Source organism: Ciconia boyciana, chromosome 10 (assembly GCF_034638445.1).
Source record: "Ciconia boyciana chromosome 10, ASM3463844v1, whole genome shotgun sequence".
Taxonomy (NCBI): Eukaryota; Metazoa; Chordata; class Aves; order Ciconiiformes; family Ciconiidae; genus Ciconia; species Ciconia boyciana.
In genome coordinates this window covers 18,774,508-18,791,184 of record NC_132943.1, presented here as the reverse complement: position 1 = coordinate 18,791,184, position 16,677 = coordinate 18,774,508, and the positions used below count along the sequence as shown (strand labels likewise).

Here is a 16,677-nt window from a genome sequence, read left to right as displayed (position 1 = left end):
ATGCTCTGGCTGCACTGCCCCACTGGGGCTGTCCTCTGCTGCCCTTCCCCTTCGGCAATGCTTGGCTGCTCGACCCAGGCAGCGTGCCCTGCTCTCCTCGTGCCCCCGGCGAGGACCCCCTCCCTGCAGACAGGGACACATCCACGCTTCTGCAATAACATCTTTTACTCCAAACACAAGGCAACATTGGTGCCAAGAGCAGCGGTGGAGCAGGTGCTGGGTCCCCCCCGCCTTGCTCCAGCACCGCACTGGGACCCAGACCGCGGCTCTGCCCCGGGCAGGAGTGACCCTCCTGGGGTGTAGAGCTGCGGGCCATGGCTGCCATCAGCTGCGGGGTCCCACAGCATCCTCCTCTGCAACCCCCGGGGGAGGCAGTGGCCAGCGAGGGCCCCGTGTTTAGCAGCAGCTCACACGTCCACAGTTCTGGGGCACAGACCGAGCCCCAGGCAGCAGCATCCAGGGCACAGAACACTCCAAATCCAACACGCCTCCGGCACAGAGCAGCAGCTCTCCCCCGAGTGCAGCAATCCCCTCTGCAGGGGAGCAGGGATGAGGGCAGCTGCTTTTCCCCTGGCTCGTCCTCGGGGCGCATCGCCACCGAGGCGTGGGATGGGCTCAGATCTGCGTGGTGTCCTGGCCCGCTGGCACTGGCTGCAGTCCCTCGAGCTGGTGGAGGACGTCATTTATGCTGGGTCGCTCCTGGGGATTCAGCGTCATCATGGAGGAGAGCAGGCGCTGCAAGGCAGCCGAGTATCTGGAGGAAAGACAGCGAGGGGGGGGTCTGCATGGTGCATAGCACAGTGGGCTTGCCTGGGCGCAGGGTCGCCCTCCCCAGCCCCTCACCTGGTTGTGGGGGGCACGACGATAGGGTTCTGCACTGCCAGAGCCACGCTGTCACCCTTCTGGAAGATGGCGTCGTAGGGGCCCTCCCCAAACATCATGCAGTATAGCACGCAGCCTAGGGACTGGAGCGCAGCAGGGTCAGGGCAGCCCCACGGCAGTGGGATGGGGGCTGGGGGGCAGATCCTTACCCAGATATCTGTGCGCTCGTCTATGACGCACTGGCTCGGCACTGTGAAGAGCTCGGGGGCACGGTAGGAGATGGTGCAGCGCTGGGCAGCCCAGTCCTGCAGAGAAGAGGGCGAGGGTGGCGATGAAGGGCTCGGGGCAGGGATGGGCTGGTGGGGTGATGTCCCAGGGCACCCACCTGCACAGCCATGGCCTCCCGAGAACTATTGACTTCGATGCGAGCTTGGTTCATGGAGCCCAGGTCCATCAGCACGGGCCGGTCACCCTCATCCAGCAGCACATTGGTGGGCTTGAGGTCCCTGCGGGGATGGATGTCACCAAGTGCCTGCTGGGCCCCCTGCCAACCCCCCCAGCCGGGGCTGCCAGACCCCCACCTGTGCGCGTAGCCCTTGCTGTGGATTGCTTGCAGCCCGCGGCAGATGCCATGGAGGATGACGAGGATCCGCTGCTCTGGCATGAAGGTCCCTTTCCCTCGCAGTGCTTCCACCTCGCTCCAGAGGGTCCCTCCCTGGCAAACGCAACCAGCTTGTCACCACTGCCGCTTCTGGCAGCAAGGGGGTGGGGGTGGCCAGGGGAGCCCCCCTCACCTTCACGTAGGGCAGGAGGAGCCAGGCTTCGTGCTTGGCGCCCTTCTCCACTATGCAGTGGGCCTCCAGACGCAGGATGTTGGGGTGGTCGAAGAGGCCGTGCATCTCCACCTCGTGCAGGGCGGCCTGGCGGTCCTCCTTGTCGTGGCACAGGATGCGCTTCAGGGCGTAGAAGCGCCCGTCCCGCAGCCCTTCCACCAGGTCCACATAGCTGAAGCCCCTGCGAGAAGCCGAGCATGGCGTGGGCTGGGTGTCCCGCCCTCAACTGTGAGCACCCAGGACCAGGGGCAGAGGGCAGCAGGTGCCTGCACCGCTCTCCATGGGAACCCCCGAGGCATGCACGTTCCCCCCACCTTGGGGGCACCTGCCAGGCAGCCAAAGCATCCCCCCTCTGCATGAATAACCCCACAGGCCCAATCACCCCCACTCCCATGGGTCCACTCCTGGGCATGACCAACCCCAGCATGAGAATCCTCCTCCATGCACAAGCACCCCCTATGCTCAAGCATCTCCCCCCAACATGCCCAAGTACCTCCCCCATGCCCAAACACCCCTTGTGCTCAAGCACCTGTCCACCATGCCTGAGCATCCCCCACACACCCAAGCATACCCCACCATGCCCGAGTGTCCCACACACACCCAAGCATACCCCCCATGCCTGAGCATCCCCCCCATGCCCGAGCATCCCCTATGCCTGAGCATCACCCCCATGCCGGAGCATCCCCCGTGCCGGAGCATCCCCCATGCCCGAGCATCACCCCGTGCCGGAGCATCCCCGTGCCGGAGCATCCCCCGTGCTGGAGCATCACCCCATGCCCGAGCATCCCCATGCCTGAGCATCACCCCCATGCCCGAGTATGCCCCCATGCACAAGTACCCACTATGGCCGAGCATCCCCCACGCCTGAGCATCGCCTCCATGCCCGAGCATTTCCCCCATGCCCGAGCATCCCCGCCACGCACAAGCACCCCCCATGCCCGAGCATCACCTCCATGCCCGAGCAGTCCCCCGCGCCCGAGCACCCCCACGCACAAGCACCCCCACGCCCGAGCATCCCCCCAAGCCCAGCACCCCCATGCCGAGCATCCCCCGTGCCCGTGGACCCCCCGCGCCCCAGCGCCCCTGCGGACCCCTCTGCCAGGCGGTGGAGCAGGAGGTACCGCACTCCCCCCAGGCTGACGGTGCCGCGGGAGCAGACGCACAGCGCCTGCCCCATCGCCCGCCCGCGTCATCGCCCGCCGCCGCGCGTCACCCATTGCGTCACCCGCCGCGTCACCCACAGGGCGGGGCACTGCAGCCTTCCCCGTTCGCGGTGCCGCCGCGGCGGGGATCTCACGCTCCCTCCTCCGGAGCGGGCGGGCTGCGGGTGGAGCGGAGCGCGGCGGGGCGCAGCGCCGAGCCCCCGGCTCGCCCCGCATTGTGACCGGGCTGGAACGCGGTGTCCCAGCGCGGTGGCATCCCCCGGCTGCGAGCCGTGGCGTTGGTAGCGGCAGCCCGCAGCCCCGCCGCTCCCCGGAGCTGGCCCCGGTGAGCCAAGACCCTCGCCCGGGCGGGCAGGTGGGCGGTGCAGGGGACAGAGATGGCGAGGCCACCCCAGCAGGGCTCGTCCCCGAGGGCATCGCCCCCTCGCCCTGCCCTGCGGCACCTCCCCGACACCCCTGTCACCAGCTCTGTCACCAGGCTCCGGCCCTCGGTCCAGGGACGTTTTCCTTTCCCGCAGACAGCAGCAGCATCCCCCCTGCCGGACCTATAACCGAGGTTTCCATCACCACCTCTCTGATGAAAACAGCGGGCTGAGCTCCCTCGAAGGCGTTTTGTCTGGTGGTGACACTTTCATGAGGCTCCTTGTCCCTCAACGTGTGTCACCCACCACCCCGGGGGGCACCGGGGATGTGTCCGCCGGCTCGGGCGGTGGTGTGCTCCCTGCATCCCGTGCTGGGTGGGCTTTGAGGGGGGTGATGTGCAGCTGGCCCAGGCGTGGGGAGCCAGAGCCGCTCACCCCCTATCCCACGCTCCCCCCCAGCTGTGCTGCTGTTCCAGCTGCCTGCACTTAGGACCTGGAGGAAGCGCCTGGCGCTGGCCGAGAAGGATCATGTGATGGTGGTGTCCACGTCCCCCTTCGTCCCCCATCCCGGGCCTGCTGAGCACCCAGCGAGGATGGGGCTGCCGGCTCTCGCCCTGCTGCTGGCAGCGGGGCTCCTGCACACACAGGTTAGGAAACACGGGTGGAAAGTGTGGGAGAAGTGCGTGGGGCTGAGCTGCAAAGGATCCAGTGGGATGGCTCCGGGATCTGCCTTGCTTTCCTCCCCCGTGTCACGGCTCTTCCTGCTATGGCTCCCTTCTGCTGCAGCCTGTGTCCCGCCCCAATGTCCTGCTTGCGCTCCCAGCTCCCTGCCTGCCCTCCCAGCATCTGTCCCCAGCAGCACCCGTCCCCCAAAATGCCACCGGCTCAGCCACAGGGTGTTCGATTAGCGAGGGGGGGCCATCAGGCGGTGCAAATGGCTGCCCTGCTTGTCCCTCCTGCTCTCCTGGGACAGCGTAGTACCTGCCTCATCCGTGCACTGAGGATGGGGAGGGTCCCCCCCAGGCTCGTCCCTGCACCGAGGATGGGGAGGGTCCCCCCCAGGAACCAGCCCCCATCAATCCCTGCCCCAGGGACCGTGCAAGGGGGCAGCTGGGCTTGGGGAGGGTCTGCAGCCCCCCAGCACTGCTCCTCTCCCACAGGCCTCCCCCCCGGCACGCTCCTTCCAGCTGGATTACAAGGAGGACTGCTTCCGCAAGGATGGTGCCCCTTTCCGCTACATCTCGGGCAGCATCCACTATGCCCGCGTCCCGCGCCCCGCCTGGAGGGACCGGCTCCTCAAGATGTACATGAGTGGGCTCAGCGCCGTGCAGGTGTAAGTGACAGGGGCAGCCCTGACAGCGCACAGCCCACAGCCACCGCAGCCCCTCGGGGTCTCTGGGGTCCCCGGAGTAGGGACGGAGGCAAGGGTGTTGTCTGATCACAGGGAGCGGGGACCAGCCCTTGCGCTGGGCTGACTGTGACCCCCAGGACGCCCCTGCCAGACACAAGCATGAGCCTGGGCTAGTCTCAGTTCAGCCCCAGTTCCATCAGCCCAGGCTGGAGGCCAGTTCCCAGAAGCAGAGGGACCAGCCTGTGGGATGGTTCCCTGTCGTTCTGGGGTGCCCTTCCCCCCGCATGCTGATCTCCCCTCTTGCCCCAGCTACGTCCCCTGGAACTACCACGAGCCGCTGCCAGGGGTTTATGACTTTGCTGGGGACCGGGATGTGGAAGCCTTCCTGGACCTGACAGCTGAGCTGGGGCTTCTGGTGATCCTGCGGCCAGGGCCCTACATCTGTGCGGAGTGGGAGATGGTGAGCCCCAGCCCCCAGACCTGGGACGGAGGGGTCATGGGTGGCTTGGGAGGGGCACAGCGGGGTTGGCCCTTCTGGCTGGCATGCTGACCCCGGTGCCATGCCAGCCATGCCCAGACTGCTGCTCCACAGGGCACGTGCCACTCTGGTGCTGAGCATTAGCATTGATCTGGTCTGGTTTCGGCTGTGTGGCAGCGCGGGCTGCTGAGCAGTCTCTCTGCCTTCCTCTTGGCTGTGGGTGTTTCTCCAGGGTGGCCTGCCTGCCTGGCTGCTGTGGAAACCAGACATCATCCTGCGCTCCTCCGACCCCGGTGAGCCTCGGCACGGGGCTCTGGCCACCGTGTCCTTACAGCCTGGTGCCAGTCCTGGCATGCCGGTCTCTCTCCACGCACCTGCCAGCCCTGCTGCGTGGTCTCTCCCATCCTCTTCTCCATCTTTTGGGAGCACCATAGTTCATCCTCCACCTCCGCTTCCCCATCGCGCTCGGCTCTGCCCCATCCTTCTCCTGGCAGGGCTGGCTGCAGGTGGGCTGGGGTGGATGCTGCAGCCAGGCTCAGCTGCCCTCTCTCTCCTCAGCCTACCTGGCAGCTGTGGACTCCTGGCTCCATGTCCTGCTACCCAAGATCAAGCCACGCCTGTACCAGCACGGGGGGAACATCATTAGCGTGCAGGTAGGGTGCTGTGGGACCTGGCCCCCTGCCCTGCTCTGGGTCATCTTTGGATGTGCCCCAAAAAGCCACCTGTACCTCCTATACCATGCCCTCATCTGGCATAGCTCTTAGATAAATCCCTCCTGACCTCTGGGCCTGGGTTTAAATTAAAGGGCTGGGACTCTGGGGTACCTGCCACCACCCCGGTTGTGGTTTGAGGGACACTGGCAGAGCTGGGGGTCATAGTGGGGCTGGAAGGTCAGTCTTGGGACGCACCTGGGGGCTGTTACGACATCTAATGTTGTTGGGAGGGAAGAAGGGAGCTAGGTGCTCCTCCCAGTGCGCGGCAGGACCTGGCTGCAGCCCTGCCATGTGCACGCTGGGTGCCGGCCCCTTCCCTGCTCGCAGGTGGAGAATGAATACGGGAGCTACTATGCCTGCGACTACGAGTACCTGCGGCACCTGCTGGGCTCCTTCCGGGCACTGCTGGGGAGCGAGGTGCTGCTCTTCACCACCGACGGCACGCGGGCGGAGGAGCTGCGCTGTGGCACGCTGCAGGGGCTCTACGCCACCGTCGACTTTGGGCCAGGTACCCCTATGGGGGAGGAGGAGGAGCAGGAGAGGGGATGGGGGTCCCAGCTCTGTCCTGCTCCAACCTCCCTCCCGCCACCTCTGCAGGCTCCAACGTGACGGAGGCATTTGGTGCCCAGCGCCGGGTCGAGCCGAAGGGGCCCCTGGTGAGCTTGGCGTGGGCGCCGTGGGGGGGAATGACCCATGATGGCTTTGGGGAGGCAGAGGGACTGGGGGGGTGAGGCAAAGAGGGGTGCTGGGGCCAGGCTGCAGGTGAGCAGGGGGGATGTGGCTGACAGAGGGGTGCCAAAAGCCCCAGCTCCAGGCAGGTGACAGTCCCTTTCTCCCCCAGGTGAACTCCGAGTACTACACGGGCTGGCTGGACTACTGGGGGGAGGCGCACGCCAGCACCAGCTCGGCACGGGTGGCCCGGGGGCTGGAGGACATGCTGCAGCTGGGAGCCAACGTCAACATGCAAGTAGTCAGCTGGTGGGGGGCACAGCCTGGGGGTGCAATGCCCTCCCATCTGCCAGCATGGGAGTGGGCATTGCCGCTCACCTTCGTCCTGCAGGGCTCGGGCAGGGGGAGGCAGGCAGGGCTGGGACTGCGGGTGCAGCAGGGAAGGGGGCAGCGCCTGGTTAGCTTCCACCGGGTCTATGGGGGTGCTGACGGGGCTCTCTGGGGTGTCCCGTAGGTACATGTTCCATGGGGGGACGAACTTTGCCTACTGGAGTGGTGAGTAGGGATCTGCCCTGGGGAGGGGGAGCACACTGCAGGGCTGGGGGGCTTTCCTTGGCCATCCCCCTGCTTCAAGCTCCTGTTCTCTCCCATGGGGCAGGCTGACACATACCCAAGGGCCCCTGAACTCAAGCTGGTACCCCCCTGGGGGCTCCTTTTGTCCCCAGACAGGGGGTCCCAGTTCTGGGTCATGCCCTCCCCATTGGATTGCAGCCAGCCTGGGGCTGGGTTCCATGCCCTGGGCTCTGCCACAGCCCCTTCCTCCAGCTCCCATTGCTTCCCCGGCCAGGTGCTGACTTCAAGGACCAGTACAAACCAGTAACCACTAGCTACGACTATGATGCCCCCCTCTCGGAGGCGGGAGACCCCACCGAGAAGCTGTTTGCCATCCGCACAGTCATCAGCAAGGTGCTGAGCCGGGCAGGAGGAAGGGGACAGCACTGGGCACCGCTGCCTGTGCCAGGGAAGAGGGGGACACAGCGGGACCTGGCAGGGGACATCTCCCTGCTTGCCCTGGGGGGCAGCTGACAGTTTGCTGTTCAGTTCCAGCCCCTGCCAGTCGGTCCGATGCCACCCGCCAGCCCCAAGTACGCCTACGGCTGGGTGGCCCTGCGGAAGGTGAGTGCCTGCCCTGAGGGCTGCGCTGCCCCTGCCTGGCACTGCCCGGCTGCCCAGCGCCCGTCCCTCTCTTTGCAGTACGCTGACCTCCTGGATGTCTTGGATGTGCTGTGCCCCTCCGGGCCCATCCAGAGCCAGTTCCCCCTCACCTTTGAGGCCATAAAGCAGGTGAGGGGCTGGGTGCAGTGGGGGACACTGGGGGGGGAGGCTCCTCGGCTTACCTGCCCTGCCCTGGCTCCGGAGTGGAGGAGCAGAGCTCATCTCCAGCCCCCTTTCCCTTTCTGTGCTGCTCTGCTGTGTCCTGCAGGCCCATGGCTTTGTGGTGTACCGCACGCAGCTGCCCCGGGACGTCTTGGACCCAGCCACGCTGGGTGCTCCTCCCGACAGTGTCTGCGACCGCGGCTACGTGATGCTGGAGCAGGTGAGGCTGCAGGAGCATACCCCTCCCTGGCCCAGCGCTCGGGAGGGCTGTGGGACCTGCCAGCAGCAGGGCTGTTGCATGCCAGGGTCTCGGGGACAGCCAGGGTGCCGAGAGCCACACTGAGCCCTTGTGGGGTAGCCCTCTGGCCCAAATTTCCCCCCTTTCGGGGCAGAGGGCAGCCCTGGGCCCGCTCTGGGGGGGGCAGGCAGCGGGATGCTACACTGGCAGGCTGCTGGCAGCATTTGGGGCGCTGGGATCTGGGCGCAGAGCGGCAGCGCTGACCCTGTGGCTGCAGGAGTACCAGGGGACGCTGGAGCGGGACGGGCAGGCAACACTGCGTGTGACAGGCAGGGCAGGGGACACCCTGGACGTGCTCCTGGAGAACATGGGCAGGATCAGCTTCGGGGCCAACATCAGTGACTTCAAGGTGAGGGGAGAGGGCCCTGGGGCTCCAGAGGGGATGGCCTGGCCACCTGCGTGGCCAAACACCCCCTCTCCTGCCACCCGCGACAGACCCCAGCCACGGTGGGGCCACCCCCAGACCTGCTCCCCGGTTAATCTCACACCATCCCCTGGCAAACCTGCCAGGACCAGGATAAGGCTGCGAGATCGGCACCTCCCCCTTACGCTGCCAGGGCAGCGCAGCCCCTTGGAGGGGATCCCATCCCACCTTCACTGCTGTGAGGGGGACATGGCCTGGGGAAGCCAAGCATCCTCCTGCCCGTGGCAGACCTTGCTACCTCATTTTCCCTCCTGCTCCATCTCAGGGCTTGCTGGGGAACCTCTCCTTGGACTCCAGCCCTCTCAGCAACTGGCTGATCTACCCCCTGGCCATAGACACTGCCATCCAGCAGGGCTGGCCCCACGCTACCCTGCCGAAATCAAGCAGCAGGGGCAGAGCAGGGCCAGCCTTCTACACTGGGACCTTCAAGACCCCCGGCATTGCCTGGGACACCTTCGTGAAGTTCCCAGGTTGGAGCAAGGTAAGGCGGTGCGTAGCTGGGAGAGGGGGTGAAGGTGGAGAGGGGCAAAGCTCAGTCCCGTCTCTATCTTCCAGGGCCAGCTGTGGATAAACGGTTTCAACCTGGGCCGATACTGGCCCCGCCGCGGGCCCCAGCAGACCCTCTTTGTGCCCGGCTCGGTGCTGCACGTTGGCCGCCCCAACAACATCACAGTGCTGGAGCTGGAGGGGGCACCTCCCACCCCCTTCCTGCTCTTCCTCGACCAACCCCTTTTCAACAGGACCCTCAGCCGCAGCACCGCGGCCACAGAATAAACACAGGGCTGCTGGGCGCCAGCATCGCCTCTCGCTGGGGCTATGGAGGTGGCAGGGGGCTGGTGAAGCACAGGGGCCAGTGGAGGGGCTGCAGGGCCCTAGGAAAGGGGCACACGTCCTGGCATGGATATCCAGAGCTCCTGCCCTCCTCTGGGGCCAGGCAGGGTCTGTGCTAAGGAGGAAGGGGCTCAGAATTGAGCTTGTTTTGCAAGTTAATCCCAAATAGTTCCAGTGCTCATGCTGATGCCCCCGCATGCCTGGGGGGTCAAGGCACCTCTTTATTGACAATGCAGGCAGAGGAGGTAGTTGCTAACATGATATGGCTGAGACAACGATGGCATCTAGGAGAGGAGAGGGCAAAGTACAGCCCAGAGGGTGCCCACAGGCATGGCTGCAGGTTGCTCAGGGCTGCGGGGTCTGGATATGTCAGGATCTGTCCCACCGCCACGGGCAGCAGCCTATGAGGTAGCCTTGAGAAAAGCCAGCAGCAAGATCCCCCCCAGCTGGCGCTGGACCATGGAGCAGTCCTGGCCCCTCACGCTAGTACATAGGGACCTCCTGGTTGTAGTGTCCCCAGAGTCATCACCCAGAGTGACATTCTTGCCCCAAGCCTTGCCAGAGTTGCCCCTGAGAGTGACATGGCCAGCTCAGTCCCTCCAACCAGCACCACTCCACAGGCTCTCCCTGTGCTCGGCCGTGTCTCCACCACATCGCTCCTTGGCAGGTGGCAGCAGTCCCCAGCCTTATGTGTGGCTGGCCCGGGCCCGGGCCTGGCGGTGGGTTTGCAGGCAGGCCGTGGAGCAGAAGGAGAAGTCGAGGTAATGGAAAGGGATCCGGCCCAGCAGGGACTCTCCACAATGCCAGCAGCGGCTGCAGGAAAGACCAGAGGTGGCCCTGAGCGAAGGGGACACTTGCAAGAGGATGAGAGGAGCAGAGAGGATTCACTGCCTGGGCTGTGACATGAGACAGCAGCAGCATGAGGGAGCTGGGGCTCCTCTGGTCCCACAAGTTCACCCAGCAGCCCAGCCAGGACACGCTCCCAGGAGGCAATGCTGCGTGGGGCGAGGCACTTCGAGGCAGGCTGAACATGGGGGAATTTGGCCCCATAGGGGTTGTAAAGCCCCTGCCCAGATCAGCAGGGGGGCTGGCTGCCCACAAGCCTGTGGGGTGGCATAGGGAAGGGACGTGGGATGCAGGGTCAGGGGCACAGGAATGGCTGGGGGATTGTCTTGCCATAGATCTGGCTGCAAGTGGACCAAGTTGTCCTTTCCAAAATATTTCAGGGGGCAGGGCAAGAGAGAGAGAAAGCTTTTAGACAGGCATGCTGGGAACTGAGTGGACAGGAATAGCTTTAGACTGGAAATGAGAACTGCAGCAAGAAGGGCAGGGCACAGCTGTGCTCACGTGGGAGAGTTTATCTGCAGAGTGATGCTGCCAGGGCTGTTACCTGATGTTGGCAAGAGTTGTGCTGGTGTCCTGCAGCTGCGCAGCCAGCCTCCGCTCAGCAGCCAGGGCCCTCTGGGGAGCAGAGAGAGCTCAGCCCCCACAACCCCTGGGAGCTGCTGTGGCCAGAGCCACCACATTGGCACTGCCCCAGCTGGGCTGGATCCCTTCCCCATGCACGGCCTCACCTTCTCCCTGTCAGACAGGGATGCGAAGCGCTGCTTCTCTCTCTGCTCCTGCTCCCAGCGCTGCCGCTCCTCCCGCTGTGCCTGCTCCCGCTGCTTCCGCTGGGCTTTCTGTACCCGCTTTTTCTCCAGCTTCTTGGCCTCCATCTCCTGCGTCAGGGGCCCTGGCACCTGGAGGCAGAGGGCAGTCAGCATCTCCCACTGAGCCAGAGGCAACGGCACGAGTGGGCGAGGGGCACTTTTCTCTGGGGTCCCCCAGCCCCCAGAAGGTGAGGGCACAGGCAGGCACCCACCTTGGCACGGCTGTAGTCATACTTGTCTGGATGGTCCACCATGAACTTGCGGAAGGTATTGCGGGTCAGTTTGTCAGCAGAGACGCAGTAGGGGGTCCTCTCCTGCCCGTCTCTGCGAGACAAGGAAGACCAGCTCACTCTGCCATCTTACTGCCTGTGTCCCACTGGGCTGAGACCAGCGACTCCCCAGAGATGTGCAGCGGGTACTGCAGGCCAGAGTATCACAGCCAAGGAGGGGAAAGTTGCTTATCCCTACGCCAGAATCCCCCAAATCCTCCCCTTCTTGCATCTCAAATGCCCTGCAAAGGTTGGTCTCATCCCTATCCTCTGAACTGCCTACCAATAAACCCGGAGCACTTCGGGGCAGCGTCCGCCTGCCCAGACCCAGGCAGGTACAGAGAATGGTAGTTCAGCTCCTAGGCTTCCCGTAACAAACTCAGATGTTCCAGCGGGGAGAGACCAACCCTGGCTGTCCCAGGACAAAGCTGGCACTAGTCTCCCATGGCTGAGACAGGAGTGAGTTGCTGGGCTCCCACAGCTGGGCTGTGCTTATTGACTGCTGCGTGCCCTGTGGCCGTACCTGAGGGCAGGGTCAGCCCCTGCCTCCAGCAGCAGGCACACAGCCTCAGCCTTCCCCGCACGTGCTGCCACATGAAGCAGGGTGCAGCCGCGCTCATCCACGGGCTGGTTGAGCAGGCAGAGAGGCATATCCAGGGGCTGTGCGCCCTTCCCATCCTCATGGTCCCCTGGCAGGCCCCCGCTCTCTGGCAGACCCAGGAGGTGCCGCAGCGTTCCCACGTCCCCTGTTTTGCAGGCGGTGAACAGGGCATCGCGGAGCTGGGTCTGAGGGTCTCCTATGAGGGAAGAACAGGAGGGGAGCCTGATGACTCCCTGGGCAGAGCAGTGCTCTGGTCTGACCAGGAAACCCACAGGATGCAGTTAAAGCATCATCCTGCTAGCTGGATTTGGGCACTGCAGGATCTCCAGCACCTTCAGAGTCTGTGGCGATGTACCATGGCACTGCTGGGCACTGTTGGCAGCAGCCGAGTCCTCTCCTGAGGTGAGACCCGCTCCAATCCTCCCCAACATGCCTGGCTTAGCCAGGTGCCGCTTGGCCCCTGCTTCAGAGCTACTACTCACACAGACGGCTCTTTCGAAGGCATGTGGCTGCACTAGAGCCATCCCACACCCAGCTGCTCTGGGCACCTGCATGACAACGTACTCTTCACCCTGCTGCAAAGCCCCCAGCAAATGGGCAGGCATCCACCTGGCCCAGCTCCCAACCCCACTTACCTCCATCGCCCCAGGGAAGGGGCTCAGCCCCAGCCTCCCCCTGCAGCTCCGTCAGCAGCTCCAGGCCGGGCTGCCCACGCTGGGTACCACGGCATCCCGAATCTTCAGCACGGGGCCCTGCACAGGGAGCACAGGGTGAGAAATAGGGCCAGGGCCAGCCTGTACCCCAGGTATGGCAGCCCCTTCCCCAATGCCTTCCTACACTGTCCCCAGCCAGTTCTTCCCCCTCACCTTTCTCCACCTTCTTGTCCCTCTTCTTCCTCCTTTTGCGGTTTCGCTTGGGCATCACTTCAAACTCCCGGAGGTCCAAGGTCCCCAGTGTCACTTCCACAGTCTCCAGTTCCCCTGCAGGGCTTTCCTCCTCCTCTTCCTCCCCCTCCTCTGGGGCTGAGGGAGGTGATAAGACAGGGGCTGAGGCCCCACACACAGCATGAATCACTCGGGGCTCTCAGCCAAGCACACTCTGCCCTTCTCCGGCCCAGCACGAGGCCACACTCTGCAGATCCCCACTGTGGTGCCGGGCCCTCTCACAGGGCTGCAAACCTGGCCCCTGCACCATAACACCAGACCCCCCCGCTTGCTCCACAGCTCAACTCACCACTTGTGTCCTCCTGCGGAGGATTCATCTCTGCTTTCCACTGCCTCTTCTGCCAGCCCTTCTTGGGGGACCCAGTGATGTCCTCCAGTGGTGTGTCCTTCCCTGGGCAGCAAGGGTGCTCCTGTCATTGCCTGGGAACAGGGAGCACCCCATGTCTCCAGGGATTGAGAGTTGGAGAGCTAGCACCTCAACCTCTAGGGCAGCATCCCCTAACACACACAGGATTACACAAGGGACCACGTCACCCCACCTGCTTTGACCCACAGGCACTGGGGAACCAGGGCTGGGCCAACTCACCATACACCTGCAGGCTGGCCAGCGTGGCGTGGACTCGCAGCACCTCTCGCAGGGTGGCCCTGCGGGTGCTGAGGGGGATGTGGCAGATGCGAGGGTCGCCTCGGGTGAGGGGTGGGTTCCTGCCACCAAACAGCAGCGCCCGGTTGTGGCGTGGGGCCCGGAGGAAGATGCGCTGAGCTTCATTCAGGTGCTGTGCCCAGGCTGCTAGCAGGTCCTGAATATCCTGGGGAGGAAGGGGAGGCACTATGGGGTCCTGAGCACACTGCGTGGGCACAGGTAGCTCTGGAGCAGGGACAGACCCAGGACAGAGCAGCCTCAACTGGGCCCTGATCCCCTTCCAGAGCTCACAGCCTACCCATGCCCTCCAGCAGCAGTATGGTACCACCCCACGGAGCCAGCCACAACCACGTCTCCCTGCCGAGAGCTCGGTGCTGTTGTCCAGCCCCACCTTGAGCAGCGCGCCCTCGTTGTAACGCCGCAGGGAGGCTCCGGCCGACCTGGGTGCTGACCCCGGGGTCTGGGCGTCCCGTAGGCCCTGGGCTGTGCCCCGACGGGCTCGCACCGTGTAGCGGTGGAAGGTCTTGTGCTCCTGCACCTGGGGCCTGTGGAGAGGGGCAGGAATGAGCAACAGGGCCCCATGCATGGAGGGGAGGTGAGCTGATCCTCCTGGGACCCCGGAGGGCTCGTGGCTTGCTCCTGGGGCCCTAAAGATTAATACTTCTCTTGCAGCGCAACTGGGCTTAGCCAACTCTCAAGCAAAGGCTAGGAGCTGCAGGTGCCCAGGGTGTGGTAAGCACTGCGATGGAGAAGTAGGGAGGGGATGGCCATCCAACGCCTAGCCCCACTTGACCCTGCCCAGAGAGGCAACCCCAGCTCTATCCCCCTGTACTCACCCCCGGAACACAGCTCCTGCGAAGTGCCCGCCGCCCATCATCAGCACAACCCAGCACGTGCTTGCACCGAGGCTCTGCAGTGATGCTGTCAGCTCTGCTGGCTCCTCGCTGCCACCCTGAGACACAGACACTCCTGCTAGCACCCATGGGTCACCTTGCCACCTCTTGCTGTCCCCCAGGACAGAGACCAGCCCCTCCGCTGGCACCAGAAGCAGGTTTCTGGGTGCACCCCAGAGCCAAAAACTAGGCCACCAGCAAGCCTGGGGCTCTGACCTGGCACCAGAGACCACCCTTCCCATCACGGGATGTGGGGGACCATCATACAGATGTCTACACCTCAGTGCCACCCACCTTCTCTGGGGTCCCTCTCCCAACAAGCTGAGCTGTGACTTGCCTTCCCAGTGCCCAGCACGCAGCGGTAGGTGGAGATGAGCTGGCCCTTTGCATTGCGGAGCAGCACCTTGTGGGAGCGGGGGACCTGGGGGGTCCCGGGGCTGTCGCTGGCAGAGGGCAGCAACTCCGACTCACTGCTTTCATCAGAGCTCTCTGAATCAGACCCTGAGATGCTGGAAACATCACCTGCAAGGGAAAGAAAATGGAGCAGTGGAGCAGGGCTAAGATTAACCAACAGCCTCCCCAAAACTTTGCAGGTGGCTCCAAGGGCCAGTCCACGGCCTCAGAATTGTCCCATCTGATACCCTACATATGCACACGGGGGCTGTGGACTGGGGAGACAGGTGTCTGGGGCTCTGGACCCCCAGGTATGCATAGGGAGGACTCAGGCAGAACACCCCCTTCTCCCCATAACAAGTCAGCAGGGCTCAGGAGCAGTGCTGAACCCCCACGAGACCCCACGGGGCAGAATAAAGGGACCCTGAGCTGGCAGGGGTAGCCAGGGGCTTCATCCCTGGACAGAACAGCCCCAGTGAGGCCGCTGATGGCCTCTGGGCTCTGCTGGGGTCCTCGTTCCCCACCTGCGCGGGTCTTCTCCTCAAACACTTCTACTGGCAGCGTCTGGCGCCCCAGGAGTCGCTGCTTCAGGTTGAAGCGGTGCCAGTCGAGACGGTAGTGCTCAGTCTGTGGAGGAAAGAGGTGTGAGCCGGCAGGGTCTTGGTGGTCCACAGAAAACCCCCCACCAAAGTGCCTGAGGTGACAGACTCCGAGGACTGAACCGGGACTCTGCATCATCCCACATAACAGTTAACCTGAACAGGCGCAGGCCTGTGCTGCACATACCATTTAGCTGCAGTAGATGGCATTTTAAGCGATAATACGCAGGATCCGAGTGCCAGATCCCAGGAGGATGTGTGCAGCGGAGCTCCAGGAAGCAGCCAGCACTGGGCTGCACCGCACTGGGGCTGAGCCTCCGCAGCAGGACCCCGCCAGCTGTGCCAGCCCCGCTCCCACCTCACGCTGGCTGCTCGGCTGCACTCACCTGCTCCTTCCGGCTGCCGAACACCTGCCCGCAGGTCGAGCAGCACATCCGCTCCGGCACCTCGGGGACCCCGTGGGCCTGCTCCTCGCTGCTGGCAACCGCGGGTTTCTCTGGAAAAGAAGGAAGGGCTGTGCACAGGTGGCTCCCCAGGCTGCACCGCAAGGAGCGGGGCCCCCTGGGTCTCTTCTCAGCCACCCAAAGACCCCTATGGCTGTAGGAGGAGCTTTGGGGTGACACCAAGGAAAGCCCATTTACCCTCCCACCGGGCAGCTCCTGTGGCCAAGCTCCAGGGCAGCCACCCAAGCCGGGTTGGGGACAGGTTTCCTTCTCCGTGGCTTGGGGCTGGCGGACACGAGCTTGGCCAAATAACCGCCCCCGCCACCCCCACGCAGCCCCACGCACCGTGGCTCACTGGTGCCGGCTCGGCAGCCCACGCGTCCGCAGCAACTCCGGTGACAAGGGTCAGCCCGTGCAGGAGGACGGGGTCCTGGGCGGCCTCGAAAACCGACCTGGTCTCCGGGGCCGGCATCGCCGCTGCTCCCAGCGGAAGGGACAGCGCCTGAGCGACCCGCCTGGCCCCGGGGGCGGCGGGAACCACCCGCGGGTGACCGGACGGGCCTCCGCCCCCTCCGAGGTCCCTCTCCCCGCCTGCCTCGGGTCCCTCCGGTGTCCCCGCCCCACGGGCCCACCCCTCCCCCCCCGCCCGAGCCCTCCCTGCGGCCGGGACCCTCCCGCGGCCGCTGCCCCCGGGATGTCCCCCCACGCCGTTAGTCCCCCGGTGTCGTTACCCCCGTGATGCCCCCCGTCCAGCCGTTACCCCCGCGATCCCCGCCCCCCGAAGCTGCTACCCCCATGATTCCCGCCCCGCCGGTAACGGGGGCGCGCGCCCCGCCACTCACGTGCGGCCGCTGCCGCCCCAGACCGGAAGCGCCCCTCAGCTGGAGCACGTCACATCCTCCCCGCCTACGGGCCGCCG

At 64.9% G+C, this 16,677-nt stretch overlaps 3 protein-coding genes across 6 annotated transcripts; 1 reads left to right on the top strand and 2 right to left on the bottom strand.

Moving 5' to 3' along the window:
* Window positions 1–156: 156 nt before the first annotated feature.
* STK16 (serine/threonine kinase 16) lies at window positions 157–2,883 on the bottom strand. The gene is made up of 7 exons (XM_072874801.1): window positions 2,747–2,883; window positions 1,617–1,836; window positions 1,404–1,537; window positions 1,208–1,328; window positions 1,032–1,127; window positions 844–965; window positions 157–754 (listed from the first exon to the last, which is right to left on the bottom strand). The coding sequence occupies exons 1-7, from the start codon at window positions 2,830–2,832 to the stop codon at window positions 616–618; spliced, it is 918 nt and encodes a 305-aa protein (XP_072730902.1). The 5' UTR covers window positions 2,833–2,883; the 3' UTR covers window positions 157–615.
* Window positions 2,884–2,888: 5 nt separating this feature from the next.
* GLB1L (galactosidase beta 1 like) lies at window positions 2,889–9,299 on the top strand. Of its 2 annotated transcripts, XM_072874800.1 has the most exons (18): window positions 2,889–3,143; window positions 3,337–3,374; window positions 3,640–3,827; window positions 4,341–4,513; window positions 4,841–4,991; window positions 5,242–5,302; window positions 5,568–5,662; window positions 6,050–6,230; window positions 6,320–6,378; window positions 6,564–6,685; window positions 6,906–6,946; window positions 7,239–7,357; window positions 7,493–7,567; window positions 7,646–7,735; window positions 7,875–7,988; window positions 8,284–8,415; window positions 8,756–8,971; window positions 9,046–9,299. In XM_072874800.1, the coding sequence occupies exons 3-18, from the start codon at window positions 3,714–3,716 to the stop codon at window positions 9,262–9,264; spliced, it is 1,962 nt and encodes a 653-aa protein (XP_072730901.1). In that variant the 5' UTR covers window positions 2,889–3,143; window positions 3,337–3,374; window positions 3,640–3,713; the 3' UTR covers window positions 9,265–9,299. The 2 variants fall into 2 exon arrangements, with proteins under 2 accessions (XP_072730901.1, XP_072730900.1); XM_072874799.1 differs by lacking the exon at window positions 3,337–3,374 and having other exon boundaries at window positions 2,890–3,143.
* A 200-nt stretch (window positions 9,300–9,499) lies between these two features.
* On the bottom strand, window positions 9,500–16,643 carry ANKZF1 (ankyrin repeat and zinc finger peptidyl tRNA hydrolase 1). Of its 3 annotated transcripts, XM_072873946.1 has the most exons (16): window positions 16,601–16,643; window positions 16,104–16,235; window positions 15,702–15,811; window positions 15,241–15,343; window positions 14,661–14,845; window positions 14,267–14,382; window positions 13,822–13,975; window positions 13,374–13,596; window positions 13,077–13,178; window positions 12,710–12,889; window positions 12,479–12,595; window positions 11,766–12,039; window positions 11,186–11,297; window positions 10,896–11,063; window positions 10,712–10,782; window positions 9,869–10,134 (listed from the first exon to the last, which is right to left on the bottom strand). In XM_072873946.1, the coding sequence occupies exons 2-16, from the start codon at window positions 16,228–16,230 to the stop codon at window positions 10,008–10,010; spliced, it is 2,169 nt and encodes a 722-aa protein (XP_072730047.1). In that variant the 5' UTR covers window positions 16,231–16,235; window positions 16,601–16,643; the 3' UTR covers window positions 9,869–10,007. The 3 variants fall into 3 exon arrangements, with proteins under 3 accessions (XP_072730044.1, XP_072730046.1, XP_072730047.1); XM_072873943.1 differs by lacking the exon at window positions 10,712–10,782 and having other exon boundaries at window positions 9,500–10,134; XM_072873945.1 differs by lacking the exon at window positions 10,712–10,782 and having other exon boundaries at window positions 9,500–10,134; window positions 12,710–12,865.
* Window positions 16,644–16,677: the final 34 nt, after the last annotated feature.